At 43.2% G+C, this 17,901-nt stretch overlaps 1 protein-coding gene across 4 annotated transcripts; it reads right to left on the bottom strand.

Moving 5' to 3' along the window:
• Positions 1 to 6,780: 6,780 nt before the first annotated feature.
• On the bottom strand, positions 6,781 to 13,548 carry LOC119521062 (leukocyte immunoglobulin-like receptor subfamily A member 4). 4 transcript variants are annotated; one of them, XM_037819073.1, is made up of 7 exons: positions 13,382 to 13,548; positions 12,909 to 13,273; positions 12,714 to 12,749; positions 11,850 to 12,575; positions 11,343 to 11,639; positions 10,770 to 11,072; positions 6,781 to 7,380 (listed from the first exon to the last, which is right to left on the bottom strand). In XM_037819073.1, the coding sequence occupies exons 2-7, from the start codon at positions 12,940 to 12,942 to the stop codon at positions 7,244 to 7,246; spliced, it is 1,533 nt and encodes a 510-aa protein (XP_037675001.1). In that variant the 5' UTR covers positions 12,943 to 13,273; positions 13,382 to 13,548; the 3' UTR covers positions 6,781 to 7,243. The 4 variants fall into 4 exon arrangements, with proteins under 4 accessions (XP_037675001.1, XP_037675002.1, XP_037675003.1 ...); XM_037819074.1 differs by having other exon boundaries at positions 12,909 to 13,269; positions 13,382 to 13,418; XM_037819076.1 differs by having other exon boundaries at positions 7,269 to 7,572.
• Between the last annotated feature and the right edge of the window lie 4,353 nt (positions 13,549 to 17,901).

Genomic DNA, 17,901 nt, shown 5'->3' with positions numbered 1-17,901 from the left:
ATCAAATGTCAAAGACAAGGACAGAATCCTGAAAGCAGCAAGAGAAAAGCAATCCATCACATACAAAGGAAGCTTAATAAGACTATATGTGGATCTCTCAGCAGAAACCATGGAGGCAAGAAGGAAGTGGTGTGATATATTTAAGATACTGAAAGAGAAAAACCACCAACCAAGAATCCTATATACAGCAAAGCTGTCCTTCAAATATGAGGGAGAGCTCAAAATATTTTCTGACAAACAGACAATGAGAGACTTTGTGAACAAGACACGTGCCCTACAGGAAATACTAAAGGGAGCACTACAGAGTGATAAGAGAAGACAGGAGTACATGGTTTGGAACACAATTTTGGGAGATGGTAACACAGCATTGTAAGTACACTGAACAAAGATAACTATGAATATGGTTGGGAGAGGAAGGTTGGGAGCAGATGAGACACCAGAAGAAAGGAGGAAAGATAAAGACTGGGATTGTGTAACTTCGTAAAATCTAGAGTGTTCAACAATTGTGATAAAATGTACAAATATGTTCTTTTACTAGGGAGAAGAAGCAAATGTCAACCTTGCAAGGTGTTAGAAATGGGGAGGCATTGGGGGAGGGATGCAATCAACATAAACTAGAGACTGTAACTAATAGAATCATTGTATTATGCTTCCTTTAATGTAACAAAGGCGATATACCAAGGTAAATACAGATAAGAGGGAGGGATAGGGGAGGCATGTTAGACAACTGACATTGGTGGTGTTGTCTGACTCTTTACTCTGCTTTGATTTAAGGTTATTTTTCCTTTTGCTGCTTCCTAGCTGTCATTTTTCTTCCTCTTTCTTTTGCCTCTCTACCTTCTTTGACTCTCCCTCTTGCCTTGTGGAAGAAATGTAGATGCCCTTATATAGATAGTGGTGAAGGTGGTGAACACATAAATATATGACCATGCAGAGAATCATCGATTATTTACTTAGGATGGAATGTACCATGTGTGAACAAAACCATATTAAAAAAAATGGCTTGTTGACAAAACCTCGAGGGCAATATACTGAGTGAAATAAGCCAGACACATAAGGACAAATATTGCAGGGTCTCACTGATAGGAACTAATTATGATATGTAAACTCATAGACATGGAATATAAGGTACCAAGATATAGGACGAGGCTTAAGAATGGGGAGCGGTTGCTTAGTATGAGCAGAATGTTCAACTAGGATGAACTTAATTGTTTGGAAATGAGCAGAGGTGTTGGTAGCAAGATGTGAGAATAACTAACAGCGCCGAATGGTGTGTGAATGAGGTGGAAAGGGGAAGCTCAGAGTCATATATGTCACCAGAAGGGAAGTTGGAGATCAAAAGATGGGAATGTATAAAACTGAATCCTATGGTGGGCAATGTCCATGATCAACTGCACAAGCATTAGAAATGTCTTCCATGAACCAGAACAAATGTATGACAATACAATTAGAAGTTAATAATAGAGGAGCATCTAGGGAAGAAATATATACCTATTGCAAACTATATACTACAGTTAGTAGTATTTCAACGTTTTTTCATAAACAGTAACAAAGCTAGTCTACCAACACTACGAGTCAACAATTGAGAGGGGTTGGTTAGGGATAGGGAAGGATTCGAGTTTCCTTTCCTTTTTTTCTTTTTTCATCTTTTACTTTATTTCTTGTCTGGAGTAATGAAAAGCTTCTAAAAATTGAACAAAAATTAAGTGTGGCTATGGATGCACAGCTGTATGAGGATGCCAGGGGCAAATGATTGTACACTTTGGATCTTTGGATAATTGTATGGTATCTGAACAATCTCAATAAAAATTAAAAAAAAATACATGGTCTTAGTTCTGCCATTACAGAGACAAATTTCAAGAGGGAAAATCTCAAGATTGTGGGCTTCACCTATTAAATATGGAGCCACCATTGCTCAAGAGAACAGCAGAGACTCCCCTAGGTAAGGAAGCTCAACAGTTATTATTTTTACTTTCCACTTTGATTTACCTTAGCTTTAATTAGATTACCATCATTGACACTTTAATTGAAGTCTGATTTCTTCTGCAGTCTCTCCAAAAGTTGCTGCCTCCCAGAGTTGGAGAAGTTTAACCTTGAGTCTCAGGTGCCACACAGATAGTCAAAGCTCCAGGGAACTTCAGGGTTATAAAGAGCAAAGCATCTCAGAATTTAGAAATAGCAGTCATGGCTCAAGAGCATGTGTGACTGCTGCAAGAGCCCACAATTCAAGCCTCAGTTTTCCTACAAACATTTTAAATGAAGCTACTTTCAGAAATAAAAATATTTGACAGTTGTCTTATATTGACAAGCCATAGCAGAAGTTTTGTCCTCTTTCAGTTATCCTGTTTCTAGTTGATGTCTGTTTTTAGTTGATATCTGTTTCTAGTTTTTGTCCTGTTTCTTGATGCCAAACTAAGGTATTAACAAGAGGATACCTTCATTGAAGAAAAGCTGATGGCATCTGGAACACCTCTGTCAGCTGGGAAGGAACATGGCTGGCATCTGCTGGTCCTTTACTCCTGGATTCTTGTTTCAAAATGGCTTTCTCAACAATGTCTTTGGGATTCTGCCTCTCTTAGCTTTTCTCTTTCAGCTCCTGTTCATCCTTGTTTGTTCTCCCAGGATGTTTCTCTTTAAGAATCTGGGATCCCCTCTTAGCTTCTCTGGGACAAACTCTGGGCTTTGTCTCCTAGCTTAGCATCTCCAAATGTCTATCTGTCTGCATCTCCAAGCATCTCAGTCTGTGTTGGCCCCTGAGCTCTCTTAAGGATTCTACCAAACTAATCAAGACCCACCCTGAATGGGTAGGGTCACACCTCCATGGAAATAATTTAATCAAAAGGTCTTACCCACATTTGGATCTCCATGGAAAAAACCTAATCAAAAGGCCCCCACCCCTAGTAAGTCTGCACCCAAAAGACTGGATTAAAAGAACATGACTTTTGTAGGGGACATAATAGATACAAACCAGCACATTCTGCCCTCTGGAACCCCAAAAAACATGTTCTTATCATATGCAAAATGCATTCATTCCTTTACAATATCACAAAAGCCTCAATCATTTCAGTAACAACAGGTAAGTACAAAGTCTTATCAGAATCATTTACAGATGTGGTTTGTCCTAAGGGAAAATTCCCCTCTGGTTGTGAAACTTAGAAGAAGTTATCTGCTTCCAATATACAAAGGAAGGATAGTCATAGGATAAACATTCCCATTGCCATAAGGAGAAATTGAAAGGAAAACAGGGTTCATGGGACCAAAACATTTCCTAAAACCTGAAGGGCAAACTTCATTAGATTTCAAAGTCTAGCATCACTTACTGAATGACATTTTATCCTCAGGGCTTGAGAGAGCAGGAGTTCCACACTTTCCAAGGGACTTCATGGTAGCCCTATTCTCTTTAAACACTGGGGTGATTGCTCCAACATATCCACACGTTGGGGAGACCACCTTCTTCTTGGCCCCACCTTCCTCAACTATTGGAGGGTATTTTGGATACTGGATATTTGTATATTGGACTCTATGTCATCTCCAGGGCCCAGGCTCTCCCCTCTCCAAACAGTGGGTCGGTGGCCACAATCCCTGCAGAATGTGTTCCACCCTCTCTGAGGCCTGGGGCACCAACACTGTTTCTGAACAATGGAAGGGCCAAGCTCCTTTCAATTCCGCAGGCATCTGAGAACCCTTAGGTGGTAGCACTCTTAAACTCCAGGGCACTCTTCAACTCACTCTATCTATGTGGTTGGGTGGGTCTGCTCTCCTGGCCCAAGGTTTCTTGACTCCAGACCTTAGCTTCCATGGTTCTGCCCTTGAAGTCATCCTTCTCTCAACTTGTCCCTTCTCCATCCCTTCCAGTACAGAATGACACTGGTTCCATTTATATAGATCTTGCAAAAAAATTGTTGGCCTGGCATGCAGCATACAGGTATCAGAACCATCAGACATTAGGACTTTCCAAAAATCCTTTCTGGATAATTCCATCTCCAATCATGGCTTGTACTGAAATGGCTGGTTGGTTCCAGATTTCATTAAATCCTCATGTGGTGCACTATCCTCTGGGGTCTCATTTTCTGGAAGCCCAGAATTTTACAGACCATCAATTTCTGGTTTGTTTGTGCCCAAGTGTTCAGTTCCCAGGTTATCTCTTTCCTCTCACACTTTACTATAAGCTTCAAGGAGAAGCCAGGCTGCATTTTCCACATTTAGTTTGAAGATCTCTTCAGCTAAATATCCCAGCTCATCACTTTCAAATTCTGCCTTCCATCCAACACCAGTACTCAGTTTTGCCAAATTCTCTGCCACTTAGAACAAGGATCACATTTCTTACAGTTGGCAATGACTCATTCATCATTTCTGTTTAAGACCTCATCAGAAGTATCTTTAGAGTCCATATTTCTACCAACAATCTCTTCAAAGGAATTAGGCCATTTCCATCAAGTTCCTCACAATTGTTCCAGAATCTTCCCCTTATCCATTTAAAAATTCATTCCACCATGTTTGGTATTTGCAAACTCAGCCATACCCCACTTCTCTGGTACCTAAATCTGTTCTGGTTTGCTAAAGCTGCTGTTATGTAAAATACTAGAAATGGATTGGCTTTTATAAAGGGGGCATATTAGCTTACAAATTTACAGTTCTTAGACCATGAAAGTGCCCAAACTAAGGCATCAACAACAGGATACCTTCACTGAAGAAAAACTGATGGCTGGAAAAGCACGTGGCTGGTATCTGCTGGTCCTTAGCTCCTTGGTTCTGGTTTCAAAATGGCTTTCTCAAAAATGTCTCTGGGCTTTTGTCTCTTAGCTTCTCTGCCCCAGCTCCTGTGCATCCTTGCTTGTTTTCCCAGGGTGTTTCTCTCTAAACATCTGGGAGTCCTTTCTTAGCTTCTCCAGGGCAAACTCTGGGCTTCATCTCTTAGCTCAGCATAACAAAACATCTTTCTTTCTGCATCTCTGAGAGTCTCTGTCTTTTTTGGTCCCAGAACTCTCTTAAAGACTCCAGCAAACTAATCAAGACATGCTTAATGGGCAGGATCATACCTCTATGGAAATAATCCAATCAAAATGTCTCACCCACAGTTGAATGGGCCACATCTCCATGGAAACAACTTAATCAAGAGGTCCCACCCATAAAAAGTACACACCGACAAGAAGGGATTAAAAGAACATGGCTTTTGTGGGGGATACTTGAGTAGTTTCTGTCTTATGGCATGGCTGTGGTTTTGATTGGAATTTGATAGACTCAGTAGCATCAATTTATGGGGAATTCCCTCCTAAAATTAATTATCATTTCAGTGTTTGTACAATCAGTAGTGAGGCTCCTCATTTCATTCCTGATATTGGCAATATATGTTTCCTGTCTTTTTTTCTGACATACAATGATGTATGATGTCAGTCTTCAGTGTCTTTTTCCCTAATAGATCATAAATTCAAACATATATTCATGATCTTTTAGGATTTTGTTTTTACAGCAGCATTGAGGATTCCTTTTCTTAATATCTTCTTATTTTATTTTACTGATTTAATTGCACTACAGACAAGGAGCATGACGTGGCACTGAAATTTGATGGATTAGATACACTTCCTTTGTTCTCTGAAAATTTTCAATAATTTATGTGTGATATAAGTCTTAAATATGTTCCTTCCTCCATGTATGTTTGTTAGTCTCACACATTTATATATATAGACACATATTCATTTTTATACCTTATAGATATTTATACATATATAGATATTTATAACTGCTCATTTTAATACAAGTATATATAAAATATAGTAAATATTTTGTTGTATGTATAAACATTAGACTAATGTAGAAAGATGTAATCTGAGACAATAACAACATAAGTGTGGTTGGATGGAGATACATAGGAGTAAAGAGTTTGTATACTACTGAAAATAGGTTGGTACTAGTGAAATTAGGTTATTAGTTTAAGATGTTAATTGTAATTACAAAAGTTACCAGTAAGCAAATAATTGAATAGAATAGAGAAAGGAAAGAAGAAGGGAATCAAAGTAGTACTAGCTGCATGATTTTCTGTAAATATGCAACTATTGTAACTAAAAAAAAAGAAGAAAAAGGAAACAACTTACCCCAGTGTTACAGTAAAGTGTGCTACTAGCATGATAGAAAACTGTCAGTGAAGTTGAATAGAGAGTCCAGAGAGAAACCCACGTATCTATGGCTAGTTGATGTTGCTTAATGTGCATAAGTTTCACCTTGGGTTGAAGAAAATATTCTGGAAATAGATAGTGGTGGGAGTTGCACAACCTTGTGAATGCACTTAAGGTCACTGAATTGTCCACTTGAAAATGGTTAAAATGATTTTTCTTATATTCATGTTACCAGAATTTAAAATAAATAAAAATTTAAAGGCTATGCCATAATTTTGAGGTAGAAATGATCACTATGTATGAAGCAGAAATAAATAGATATGCACATTGAAGCCATGCCAGAGAGATGTGCTACAGTCAGCTCATACTCGGTTGCAGAGGTAGATTTTGCATATCACTTCCCAACTCTGCATTCAGAAATGTACACTGGCATCTTGAAGTTGGCCATGAAGGGAATATTTACAGCACAGAAATTGGCAAATATTGTTTTAAAACACGTATTTTTAGAGAGCCAGTTTACCTTCATATGACAGGGCAGCCTATCAAGCACAAAGTGAGTTGATTCCAGGTGATGATATTTCTGGGGAACCTGCCCTAGGTAACATCTGAAAGAGTGAAGGACTTGTGGTGTCCAAAGAAGGTGTAGGGCACAAATTAGGATTTATCTTGTCCAGGCTGGCATCTGATTTTAGCTCCTTTCTTTATTCAGTTATTCCAACCAGGCTTCGTAATTTGAGCTGACAAGATGATGAATCAATAGTACAAATCATGGAATGTTCTAATTAGAAATAAAGAAAAATGTATTACCTGATCATGGGCCAGCATGAAGGTTTATTGAGTTGGGGACCCCAACCTGCCATGTGGGATGTAGCCTGATGTCCTCGGGATGAAGATGGAAGGGGATTCATTCAAGCAAAGTCAACAACGGTAAAGGGAAAGCACACAGTTTAATGGTGGAAGAGTCCTCTACAGGAAACATGTCAGACATTGCACCTGCACCCCAAGGATGCGTGGTCCCCTATGAGATTCTCAGCAGACAGTTCACACAGTTTTCTTTTAGAGCCACTGTATATCTCAGATAGTTTCCAAGTTTCTCTAACTTGGAATGGCTCATATGTTTCCTTCTGTGTTTATGTCCTGGCTGTATCTTGTGGTCTTCTCTGGCTGTGCCGAGCCTGAAATAGCAGCACCCCAAGTACCACCAGGATGAATCCAGCCATGCCCATTCGGATGAGATTCTCCAATGTGTGATCTTGGGGAGCAGATCCTAGGAATTATGGACAAAGGGGTTACAAATATTAGGGGAGGCTGATATCACACCAGAAGTTCTCATGTCCTCCAGGACATCCACCTCCCTTTGACATGCTTTTCATCCTGCATTCCCCCAAATGGAGAACTTCCCCTTATTCACCACTCTTGGAGTCTGGCTGGGGTTGTGGCAGGTTGATGGTATCAGGAGCTTCAGAGAATCACACAACAAAAGAGGGGTGAGTGAAACATTGAAGAGAACATTTTCCCCAGGTCCTGCATTCTTATGTCCCCTTGTTTCTCACAAAGTGACTTTCATGTCATTTCTTAATAAACCTGTCCCCTGGTGTAGCTGGGTTCTCTATGGTCTCCTCATTTAATTCTTCCAGACTCCCTGTGATCTTTTACTTCAAATATGATTTTTGAGTCAAAATGGATCATGGTGCAAGAGCCAGGCTTAGTGAGAGCACCAAAATTTACTTCCTAAATCAGAAATAATTGAACTTTTATATGTACTCTATTTGGTCTGGCACACAGGGACAAGTAAGCAGAAAGCCCCGAATAAGAAAGTTTATCTTATTTAAGAGCGGAGGACCCAGGATCCACGGATGATCTTGACAGGTGGTCCTAAGTGTCAGGAGCTCAAAGGAGTGAAAGTCTAGGTCTTCTTCCCCTTCTCTCTACTTCAGCCGACCCACCAGTATTTTAAACTTCATCTGTTTTATCATCCATTTATTCTTCCATAAATTAAATATTCATATAGTTAGGAAAATCTTCTTAGTATGTGAATTCAGTTGGGTAGGCCAATAATATACATGCAAACAAAAATCAAATGGAAAATATAAATTTGATGTATGAATATTCCCAAATATGTAGATATATACACATATACATGTATGTCTGTCTATCCATTTGCCCCTCTCTTCTCTCATCTATGTATTTATTATCTATCTATAAATCATCTATATCTATCTGTATGTTTCATTAATTACTTGAAGTATAATAGGTAAGGTGGAGGCAGGTTCTGTCTGATTAGTGTCATCAGTGAAGGACCCGAGTGGAGATGACATTCAAGCTGAGTCAGAGCAGGAGCCGTGTAAAGACCCGGGCACACAGCATCAGAGGCTGCAGGTTTACCAGATGCCCAGGGAAGGTCTAAGCCTGTTCAATAAGGAAGAGTCTGTGTGTGAGGGGAAGGCTCAGAAGAGAAGGGGAAGTGGTGAGTAGCAGTCAGGCCAGAGAGGACAAACAGAGGAGAAATGCTATCAAAATTTTTTCTCTTTTTCATGCAAGACTATTGGAAACTACTGTAAGATGTCAAGGAGCGAAGGATAATCATTTTATTTTATTTAAAAAATAATTTTAATCACCTCTAAATGAAAGCACATGATACAGAGAAATCCAGAGTTCTGGTCTACAAAGTTAGAGAAACAGTGAAATCAGTGCTATTTTCAAGTTACCTGAGCATAAAAAAAAAAGAGGAAATTCTCAAAACCTATTTTATCTAGCTTTGATATGAAAACCATGCAAAAATAGAAAAAAATAAAATAGAGAAAATTGAAAATTATAATGATCCATGCAAAAATTCTAAAGATAGCAGCTCATAGAATTTCCAAAAATATCAGTGAACAATAAATATTATTCGGTTGCATTAATACCTAAAGGTTTGATATCAAGAGGCCATTTAAAAAGGTGACAGTGATTTTGGTAACAGTGATTTTTTCACTGTTACCAAAAATCAAAGAAAAATTCATTGGCTAGGAAATGTAAAACTTTTAGGAAAATAATCCATTCCCAATAAAACCCTAATGTAATAAGAAACAAGATTTAAATGCATAGGTTAATATTTCTATAGTCACAAAATACAAACTTTCAATCTGGTTGCCTTAAAATAATGTGGGCTAATAATGAAGATGATTTTTAAAGCAAAGCTCAAGAGTATTTTACTCCATAATCATTATAATAAGATATTTGAAATGAGAGAAAATGGTATATAATTTGGAAAGAAGTGAAATTTCTATTTTATTTTTGTTAATTTTATCAGTAAATTACAAGAGCTCAGTTGATAAACAGTTGAACCAAAGACCTTATGAAGTAGGATGATAGAAAATAAAATTAATATACCCACATGAATAGCTTTGTCATTAACAGTTAGCTATTATTTAAAAAATGAAAAGGAAACAATGATCTGATTTATACAATATTAAATTGGTTGATGTAATTCTAAAACTTAACTGTGAATGTACATGATATTAAGGAATAAAACCTCAAAGTGCTTCTCCAATTTATAATAATCCCAATTTGAAAAACACCTTTGATGAGACAAGGTAATATTAAGAAGGTAATTCTTCTTAATGAGGTATAAATTAAACCTTTTCCCAATGAATATACAAATACAGTTATTTATTTTAGAATTGTAAGTCCAAGTAATTCAATTAAATTTGTAAATGTGTTTGTGAAAAAATTGCAGGAGAATTTGGGAAAAAAATAGGAAAGAAGAGAAATGGGGATGGATTGGTACAACCAGATAGTGTCATCCAGGCACAGGGAAGCCATAGATGTGATGAAATCATTCCATAGGGGAATGCAGTGTCTGCTAGAGTCAAATTGAAATCTTTGCATGAAGGATCTCTAAATAAATGAACAATAGTGTGAGAAGAGAAAAGTCAGAACACGACATGCCCAAGGAGGAGCTGAGGCAATGCAGACTCAGCTCCAGCCTCCAGGGGATCATCCCCACGCGGACCCCTGGACCAAGCACCCCCCTGGTTACCTCTTCCTGGGCTGGACCCTCTGGATGGGGAGGCTGAGGACAGACCATGCCCCTCTCCACCTGCCATCCCAGGTCCCTCCTTCTGCCTGAGCCTCGGACGTCTCCCTCTGCCCCTGCCCAGCACAGAGGCCACAACTGACCATCTCGGAGACCCTGGGAACCACGTGTCCCTCACCCTTAATGTCCACCCTCCTCTGGGAACAGACCACCCCTGAGTATCGGAAAGTGGGCTGAGATGAGTTTAGAGCTTGGCTCAGGCCTGGGGGTGACACGTGGGGTCAGGACCTGGTGGAGAGGGGCTGGGACCCCAGAGGTTCTGGTGCTGAGATGGAGACATGAGCAGGCGAGTGCATGTGGGGGTCTCTGCCTTCTCCTCTCAGTCCAGTTGTGCTTTCTGCTGTTCTCCCACAAGCCTTCTTCCATCCTTCTCTCTACCTGCTGCCCTGTGTGATACTTCAGAAATGGGATGCCCCAGGGGTCGGGACTCCTGCCTATGCCCACCCTCAGATGGCCTGGGCTCTCCTGCAGAACCTCCCTCTGTGCTTGCCTCATCCCAACATGTCTCAGAGCTCCCCAGGGGATGGGGCCCTGAACTGACCATCACTCACAGAGGGGACGGGGCAGGGGCCCCTCACCTGAGACCATGAGCTCCAGGGGGGCACTGGGCTGAGACAACAGGTAGGGGTTGGAGCTGCGTGAGCCGTAGCACCTGTAGGTGTCCCCGGGGGCTGAGGTCACGGAGCTCACAGTGAAGTTGGCCAGGAACATCTGGGCTCGGTGCCAGGATCTAAGACGCAAGGGGGGGTTGGCTCCCCCGTCCTTGGACAGAAGGAAACTGTCCATCTGGTTCCGTGATTGACAGCGCAGGGTCACGTTCTCTCCTGAGGACATGTTGGGGCCCGGCTGGGCAGAGAGGGAGGGTGTGGAAGGGAGCTCCCCTAGAGAGAAGGAGGAGGGTGAGGGGCTGCCAGCCTCCACCTTGGTGCCGGACTGAGAGTTCAGCAGGCCTCTTCTCTCAGGAACCCTCAGTCTTTTCAACTCTCTCTGTCTCTGCATCTCTGAGTGTCTCCCTCACCCATCCTCTCTCTCTCTGTGTCTCTCCCTCTCCTGTGACCCCTCACCCCTAGCCCCGACCGTCTCACCCTGGGGTCCCCCCACAGGGCCTTGCAGAGTCAGGGTCCCTGGATGGACCCAGCTGGGCCCCTCACCTGTGATGAGGACGTCCAGGGGCTCGCTGGGGGCCGACCACTCGGAGGAGAGGTTGTGTCCACCGTAGCATCTGTACCTGCCCCCGTGGGTGCTGCTCACACGGACCAGGGGGAAGTCGGCCTGAGAGAGCCCCCCCTGGGGCTGCCGGCCGAGGCACTGAGTGAGGTCATGAGCCCCCTCCTTAGACAGAGCGAATCTGTCATAACTGACGTCAGAGCGACACTGGAGGTTCAGGCTCTGTCCCAAGGCCACGATGGGGCCCAGCTGGGCCAGGAGGGATGGCTTCCTGGACACACCTGGGGAGACACCGTGGACTGCAGGGGACGGTCCTCCAAGCACCTCCCGCCTCGTCCAGGGCTCCAGGTCTAGTGTCTCCCACACTCTGTGTCTCTGGAGCCCTGGGCTCCCCTCACCCATCCTCCCACCCGGGGCTCCCTGAGGACAAGACTCCCCTTAACCTGTCTGGGCCCTGAAGACTTTATGGGGCAGGGACGGAGCTTCCTCACCTGGGACCAGGAGCTCCAGGGGGTCACTAGGTTCTGACCACACGTGGGGTCTGTTCTTGCTGTATCCATAGCACCTGAACGTCCCCCTGTGGCTGGAGCTCATGGGGAACAGGGCCTGGGTCTCCCCATTGGAGTGTCGCTGTGCGTCCAGGGTCCAGGAGCCCTCGTGTTCTCCTTCCTCAGACAGAACGAACCTTCCAAATCCCCTCAATGAGCCACACTGGAGGGTCACATTTCTTCCTGCGGTCACCACAGGGCTTGGCCAGGCTGAGAGGGTGGGTTTGCCAATGGATCCTAGAAAAGAACGAAGAGCTGTGTTAAATGGGGCCCTCACCTCCTCATTTCCCCAGGGTGGGCTGTGAGAGGGAGACACCCCCTGAGAGCAGACCCTCTTCTGGAGGGTGAAGCCTGATGTGAGACCCCTGCATATCCTCTCACTTGATGCCACCATCAGCTCCAGGGGGTCACTGGGTGCTGACCGGGCAGTGGAGCTGAGATATCTGCAGTGATACCGCCCTGCATAGTTCTCTGTCATGTGTGGGATGGAGAACTTGGCCTTGTCCCTGGGCTCCTGTGGGTTCTTTCTGTCCCAGGGTGCTGGGCTTCCTGCTCTCTTCAGATGATACTCTTTGGCCTCCAGGGTCCCTTGACACCAGATGGTCACAGGCCTCCCCCAGTTGATCACAGAGCCTGGCTCAGCCCAGATGGTGGGTTTGGGGAGGGTCCCTGGAAGGGAATCAAAAGTTGTTTTTAAGGGGATTATTCACTAACCTTGGTTCCCCCACTCTCAGCTCCATCTCTCCTGCTGGATTTGTCACTGTTATCCCAGATCAAGGAGGCTGGAAATTCTAGGGTTCAGCTCACCTGCCTGCACTCGGATCCTCTGGCCCAGACTCAGCCCTGGAAAAGAGTCCATGTGAGATATTTGCACCCTGGAATCTGAGTAAATCCTCTCTTCCCATTGAACCCCCAAGTCCTGGGGTCTCCTCGTAGACCAGGGCCTGGCTGTGGGTGGGACCCCTCCCAGGCTGGAGCTCCCCCTCCCCTCTCAGATCTCACCGAGGCAGAGCAGGGCCGTGAGGGTGGGGGTCATGGCGTCTCCTCCCACTGGGTCTGGCAGTGCAGCTGGATGAGACCTCGGTGCCCGGCAGGACAGACAGACACTGAGGTTGTGGCCAGTGGGATCCTCGTCCTACGTGGCACAGGGTTGTCACATCAGCCTCACAGGAAAGGGAACAGCCCCTTCTCAGGAACCTGGCTCTCATTTCCCCAGGGCAGGGCTGAGAGCTCCAGGCTCTGTGGAGACGGTCAGTCAGAAATGCGTTCTCTCCCAACCCAAGACACTTTCTGCCTGGTCTGTCCTCTTCTTCAAGGGATCAGGATGTAACAGCCAAACAAACCCTGATGCCAATCCTGGGTCCTGTCTTTCAGGGAGAGAGTGATTAGGACATTGTCCTCCCTGTCAGAGCCACCCCGTTGGGTCTCCGTCCCTCCTTCCGCCAGTCCACTGCAAGTCGCTCTTGAATTCTTACCATTGGCTGTGGTCACACCAGCCCCTGCAGATGCCTAAGTGAGATGCATGGAACAGCAGAGTCACACACATTTCACAGCTAACTGTGCAGTTAAAGTGGAGTTGCCTTGTGGCAATGAGAATAAAGTAGAAATATGGTAAAATAGAAGAAACATGGGTCTTCCTTTCACCATAAATTGTTGGTTTTCTTCTAACCCCTCCCCATCATGGACTTCCTTTATTTTTCAGCAATAGCCTCTTACCCTATTTCCTTGGAAACCAGCCCCTGAGTCATTTCTGCCTCCTCAGTGATCCTTTTTATCTTGGGCAGAGCTCTCCTCCTCATCCTGTGACTGTTTTCAAGTGTTTTGCAACATGAATGTGGTTATAGCTCTGATTCTGAGAAAGCTTTTTTTAATTGAATTCCTGACATATCCTCCTCTGCTTGTGTGACCTTGAGCCGTCACCTCCTTTCTCTATCCTAACTATCTCCATTTGGAGCATGCTGATGGTGAGCCCCTGTCCTCAGGTGGGTTGTGGCAGGCAGTGGTGCCTGTAATACGGAAGGAGCACAGACATGGGCAATTTCCAACCAGATTAAGACACACGGGTGTGGGGACGTAAAGATCAGGTGTCAAACTCTACAGTTAAGGTAGAAGGTTGTTGTCACCAGTCAAGAGTTACTGTTCTCTCAGAATTCCAAAATGTTACTAACATTTTCAAGAACTATGTAGCCACAGCCATATGCAGAGAAAGAGTAAGTCCAGTCCTTGAAATGGCAGGTTAAGCACAGCAAATACAGAAGCCACCACTGAGTGTCCACTGGTGCCTGGGAAAGGGCGTGGTCACCAGGGCAGACATTTCCAGCTCTGTGTGGACACAGAAGACAATTCCCAAGTTCTCCTGGGGAGGGCATGGTGGTCCCAGCTCTGGAGTTCGGTGTGTGTGGAAGAGCAGTGGGCTGTATCTGTTAACTGACCCAGGCCCATCACCACCCTGAGCCCCCACCGCTAAGTGTGTGTGACAGACTCTCCTACACTGTCACATTTGGTGCCTCCATCACTAATGAGTGTGAGGCTCATGTTGGAACCATCCATGCCCCTCACCACCCTGAGCAGATGCTACATTTGGGACAGTGGATCCACAGCGGAGGGCACTCCCAGGACAGCCAAGGGAGAACCCTCTAAGAACGGCCATGCTAGTGGGAGGGGAGCAGTCCAGTAGACACGGGTAAGGAGGGGCAATGACAACAACGATGAACAGTGCTTGAAAGATCTTCTACAGCTTCACTATTGGGGTTGTCACATCCAAGAAATAAAAATAATTTGAAAATAGAAATTTTAAATGAAATATTTTTAGTAATTTGAAAAAGAAGAATGAATGTGAACTCTTGAAACAAAAAATGGGATTATGTTACAGAAAAATAGGCAATTACATTCATTTCCTTGCAATATATCTAGCAGTGAAAATTAATTAATTAACAAATTCAAGGTGTTTATTCCATCATAGAGTAGACATAGCTGAAGAGCCAATTTGAAATTGGGGTGCATTATTGAGGATATTTTCCAGATGTAGTATGCAGAGACCTGATTTTAAAAATTTAAACATGAGGTATAGTGTGAGAAGGGGCAAAATGTATCTATGGTGAGTTTCAGAAGGAAAGCAGTGAGAATGTCTGGGAACAGTCCCAGAGGCAAACAGTTTCACATTTTACAGAGGTGTAGAAAGGCCATGTAATTCCTAGGATGTATAAACAGAAAAATGGAATCTGTAGGTTGATACTTCATGGTAAAGTAAAGGAAATCAATAGGACCTGACTGCCCAATATCAGAAATACATACCAGAGGATATTGGAAAGCACCTCATAGGAATTGCTGGTATTTAGAGAATCTTATATTATCTTGAATTGTTATTGATGGAGAAAGGTAAGTGGGTCAGCAGATGAACAGCCCCAAAGTGTGAGGAGCCTCAGGGCACATCTGAGCCATTGGGGCTTGTGTCTCACTCATAAAACCCCCCACATCGGGCTCCATCTCATGAGGGTTAAGGATGGCATTGGAGGGTAGATCCTTAGTATCACATGATTTTATTTCTTTGTTTGAAATAAGAACAGTTTTAAGGAATCTTGGTAAAAATTGAGAGTGAAAAGAAGGAATTTTCAGAGATCCAAGATCTTAGATGGGTTACTGTTTACACCCACACTGTGATGATATTTGTAAGGAAACGACCTCAGGTAGCATCTGATGAAGAGTAAAGGGCTTTTGGGGTCCGGAGGGGATGTTAGGACATCATTTTGGATTTATCTTCTCCAGACTGAAATCCATTTTTTTTGTGCCTTTATTCAGCAATTGCAACCAGATTTTATGATGTGAGCTGAAGAGATAGTGAGTCAATGTATAAATCATGGAATGTTCTAATTAGAGATAAAGAAAAGTTTATTAACTGAAAGTGAACCAGAGTAGGAAGGCATATTGAGTTGGGGGCCCCAACCTGCCATGTGGGATGTAGTCTGATCTCATGGAGATGGGGATGGACAGGGATCCAGTCAAGGAACGTCAACAATAGTCAACAGTTTAATGGTTGAAGAGTCCTCTACAGGGAACATGTTGTAATGAAGAAGTTAGGATTTAAGGACTGATTATGATGACTGAATCATTATATAGATACTCCTTTTTACTTTCTGGTATATTAGAGTAGACAGAGGGAAATACCTGAAACCTGCACTATAATCCAGCTGCCTTGATCTCTGATGATGATTGTATAGCCTTTATCTTGTGTCCTTGTGATCATAAAAACCTTGTGAGTGACCTTCACTTTTACCCATTTATCCAGTTTTTTGACTTCAAAGTCTTATGATCACTGAAGACAGCCCCTAATGTTTATTAATGAAGGGTCTTGGGTCAGCCCAAAATGAACGCACCCCAAGTCCAAAGTTATCTTGATAACAGAAGCTGGATCTAACCAAAATGGGCCTGCCTGTCATGGACAGTAGCTTAGATGTTAGCCTACAAGTCACCTATACCTCATTATAATGTTAAAATTCACACCCATTATCATATTATGGTCGCAATTTTCTTGCATACGTTCTGTGATGAGCACGTAATCATCTGTGCAAGCTCAATAATTAGATTGCTTCTAATTACATCATCTGGGGCCATTGTACTCATTATCCTAAAACCTGCCCATCTTTTGATGCTATAAAACTATCAGAATTGCTGCAGTTTGGGTAGACCGATTTTGGGCCAATAAGCCATTTGTTTTCCTGCTTCACACCTAACAATAAATCTCTTTCTCTCTTTGAAATCCTGGTGTCTCAGGAATTGGTCATTTGGTTTGTGCATACAAATGAACTGCAGCTTCTTCAAGGCTCAATAATATAAGGAATTTGGGTTCAGAGTGAAAAATTCACTAATTGCTCCAACTTTTACAGTTTTGTCCCATGAGTGGGTGAGGATGTCATTCCTTCCCCAAGCTTCAGGTGAGGAGTGTGTGTTCCTGAGTTCCTGATGTAGATTCCAATAGTGGTCAGGGTGATGAAGAATTAGATGCCAAACCCATGATGCTTTTCCCCTAAAGGAGAGTTCTGACACATGAACCCTGAAGTTCAACACAATGGGACTTGACTTTGGCAACAGTCAAGTCATCTTCCCTAATCTGAAGTTCATGAATGTATTGCACAGTCACGTGGATTCAGGAAACGGGAGTTGTGAGTGGAGAATACAGTCTTTACTTTCCCCAAACTGAGTTGGCCTTTCATTCCTTGAGTTGGCTGTAGCGTGTTCCACAAGGTAGAGTCAGAGTGGTCCTAACCTGGACCTTTCTCTATTCTTTTCCTTTTTGCACATCCACAAAAGCCTAGCTGGTGACCAAGCCTGGGATTTTATCATTCCTTGAGGAGGAATGTGAGAACTGTGCTGTAGGACATAGCAGAGCTGAGTTTTCACATCCAGGAGAGACTGACTTTCAAATCCTTGTTTCCCCATAACATCAAGCTGCTCCTTCTAACCTGAAATCATGATCCTTATAGAAATTGGGGCAGAAAGTCCCCATAGATACCTTTCCTGCCCTTTCCTTATCCCTCCAAGACAATGACCACAGTTCCTGGTGGAGATAGGATATGTCCAGACCGAAGTCCCTGGACAGGTGAATTCTGACACCTCCTTTCCCAGGAAGCCAGTCATACACAAGACCAGAACTGATGGGGCCTTTTGAAATCCTAGACGGGAGAATAAAGGCCCAGAGTTGGATAGAGCTTCATCAGTACTTTACATGCCAACAGTGACTGAGACAATCGTGAATAATGCTGCTATAAAAAGCAGTGTACAAATGTCCATTCATGTCCTACCCTTCAGTTCCTCCAAGTATATACCTAAAAATGGGATTGTTGGATCACATGGCAATTCTATACTTAGCTTCCCAAGGAATTGCCAAACTGCATTGCAGAGCGGTTGCACCATTCTACATCCCCAACAGTGAATAAGTGTATTTCTTTTTCCACTTGTTCTCCAACTCTTGTTGATTTCTGTTTTTTTTTTAATTATT

Source organism: Choloepus didactylus, chromosome 27, assembly GCF_015220235.1.
Source record: "Choloepus didactylus isolate mChoDid1 chromosome 27, mChoDid1.pri, whole genome shotgun sequence".
Lineage (NCBI taxonomy): Eukaryota > Metazoa > Chordata > Mammalia > Pilosa > Megalonychidae > Choloepus > Choloepus didactylus.
The sequence above is the reverse complement of the archived record's forward strand: the minus strand, read 5'-3'. Positions and strand labels throughout refer to the sequence as shown.

What these genes read in the sequence shown, in the direction of transcription:
- LOC119521062 (XM_037819073.1), bottom strand. Translation starts at nt 12,942, where the DNA reads ATGACCCCCACCCTCACGGCCCTGCTCTGCCTCG. An exon ending in GAGGATCCGAGTGCAGGCAG is followed by an intron (nt 12,576 to 12,713) that starts GTGAGCTGAACC and finishes ATTCCCTTCCAG; the next exon opens with GGACCCTCCCCAAACCCACC. An exon ending in CCTGGAGCTCCTGGTCCCAG is followed by an intron (nt 11,640 to 11,849) that starts GTGAGGAAGCTC and finishes GTGTCTCCCCAG; the next exon opens with GTGTGTCCAGGAAGCCATCC.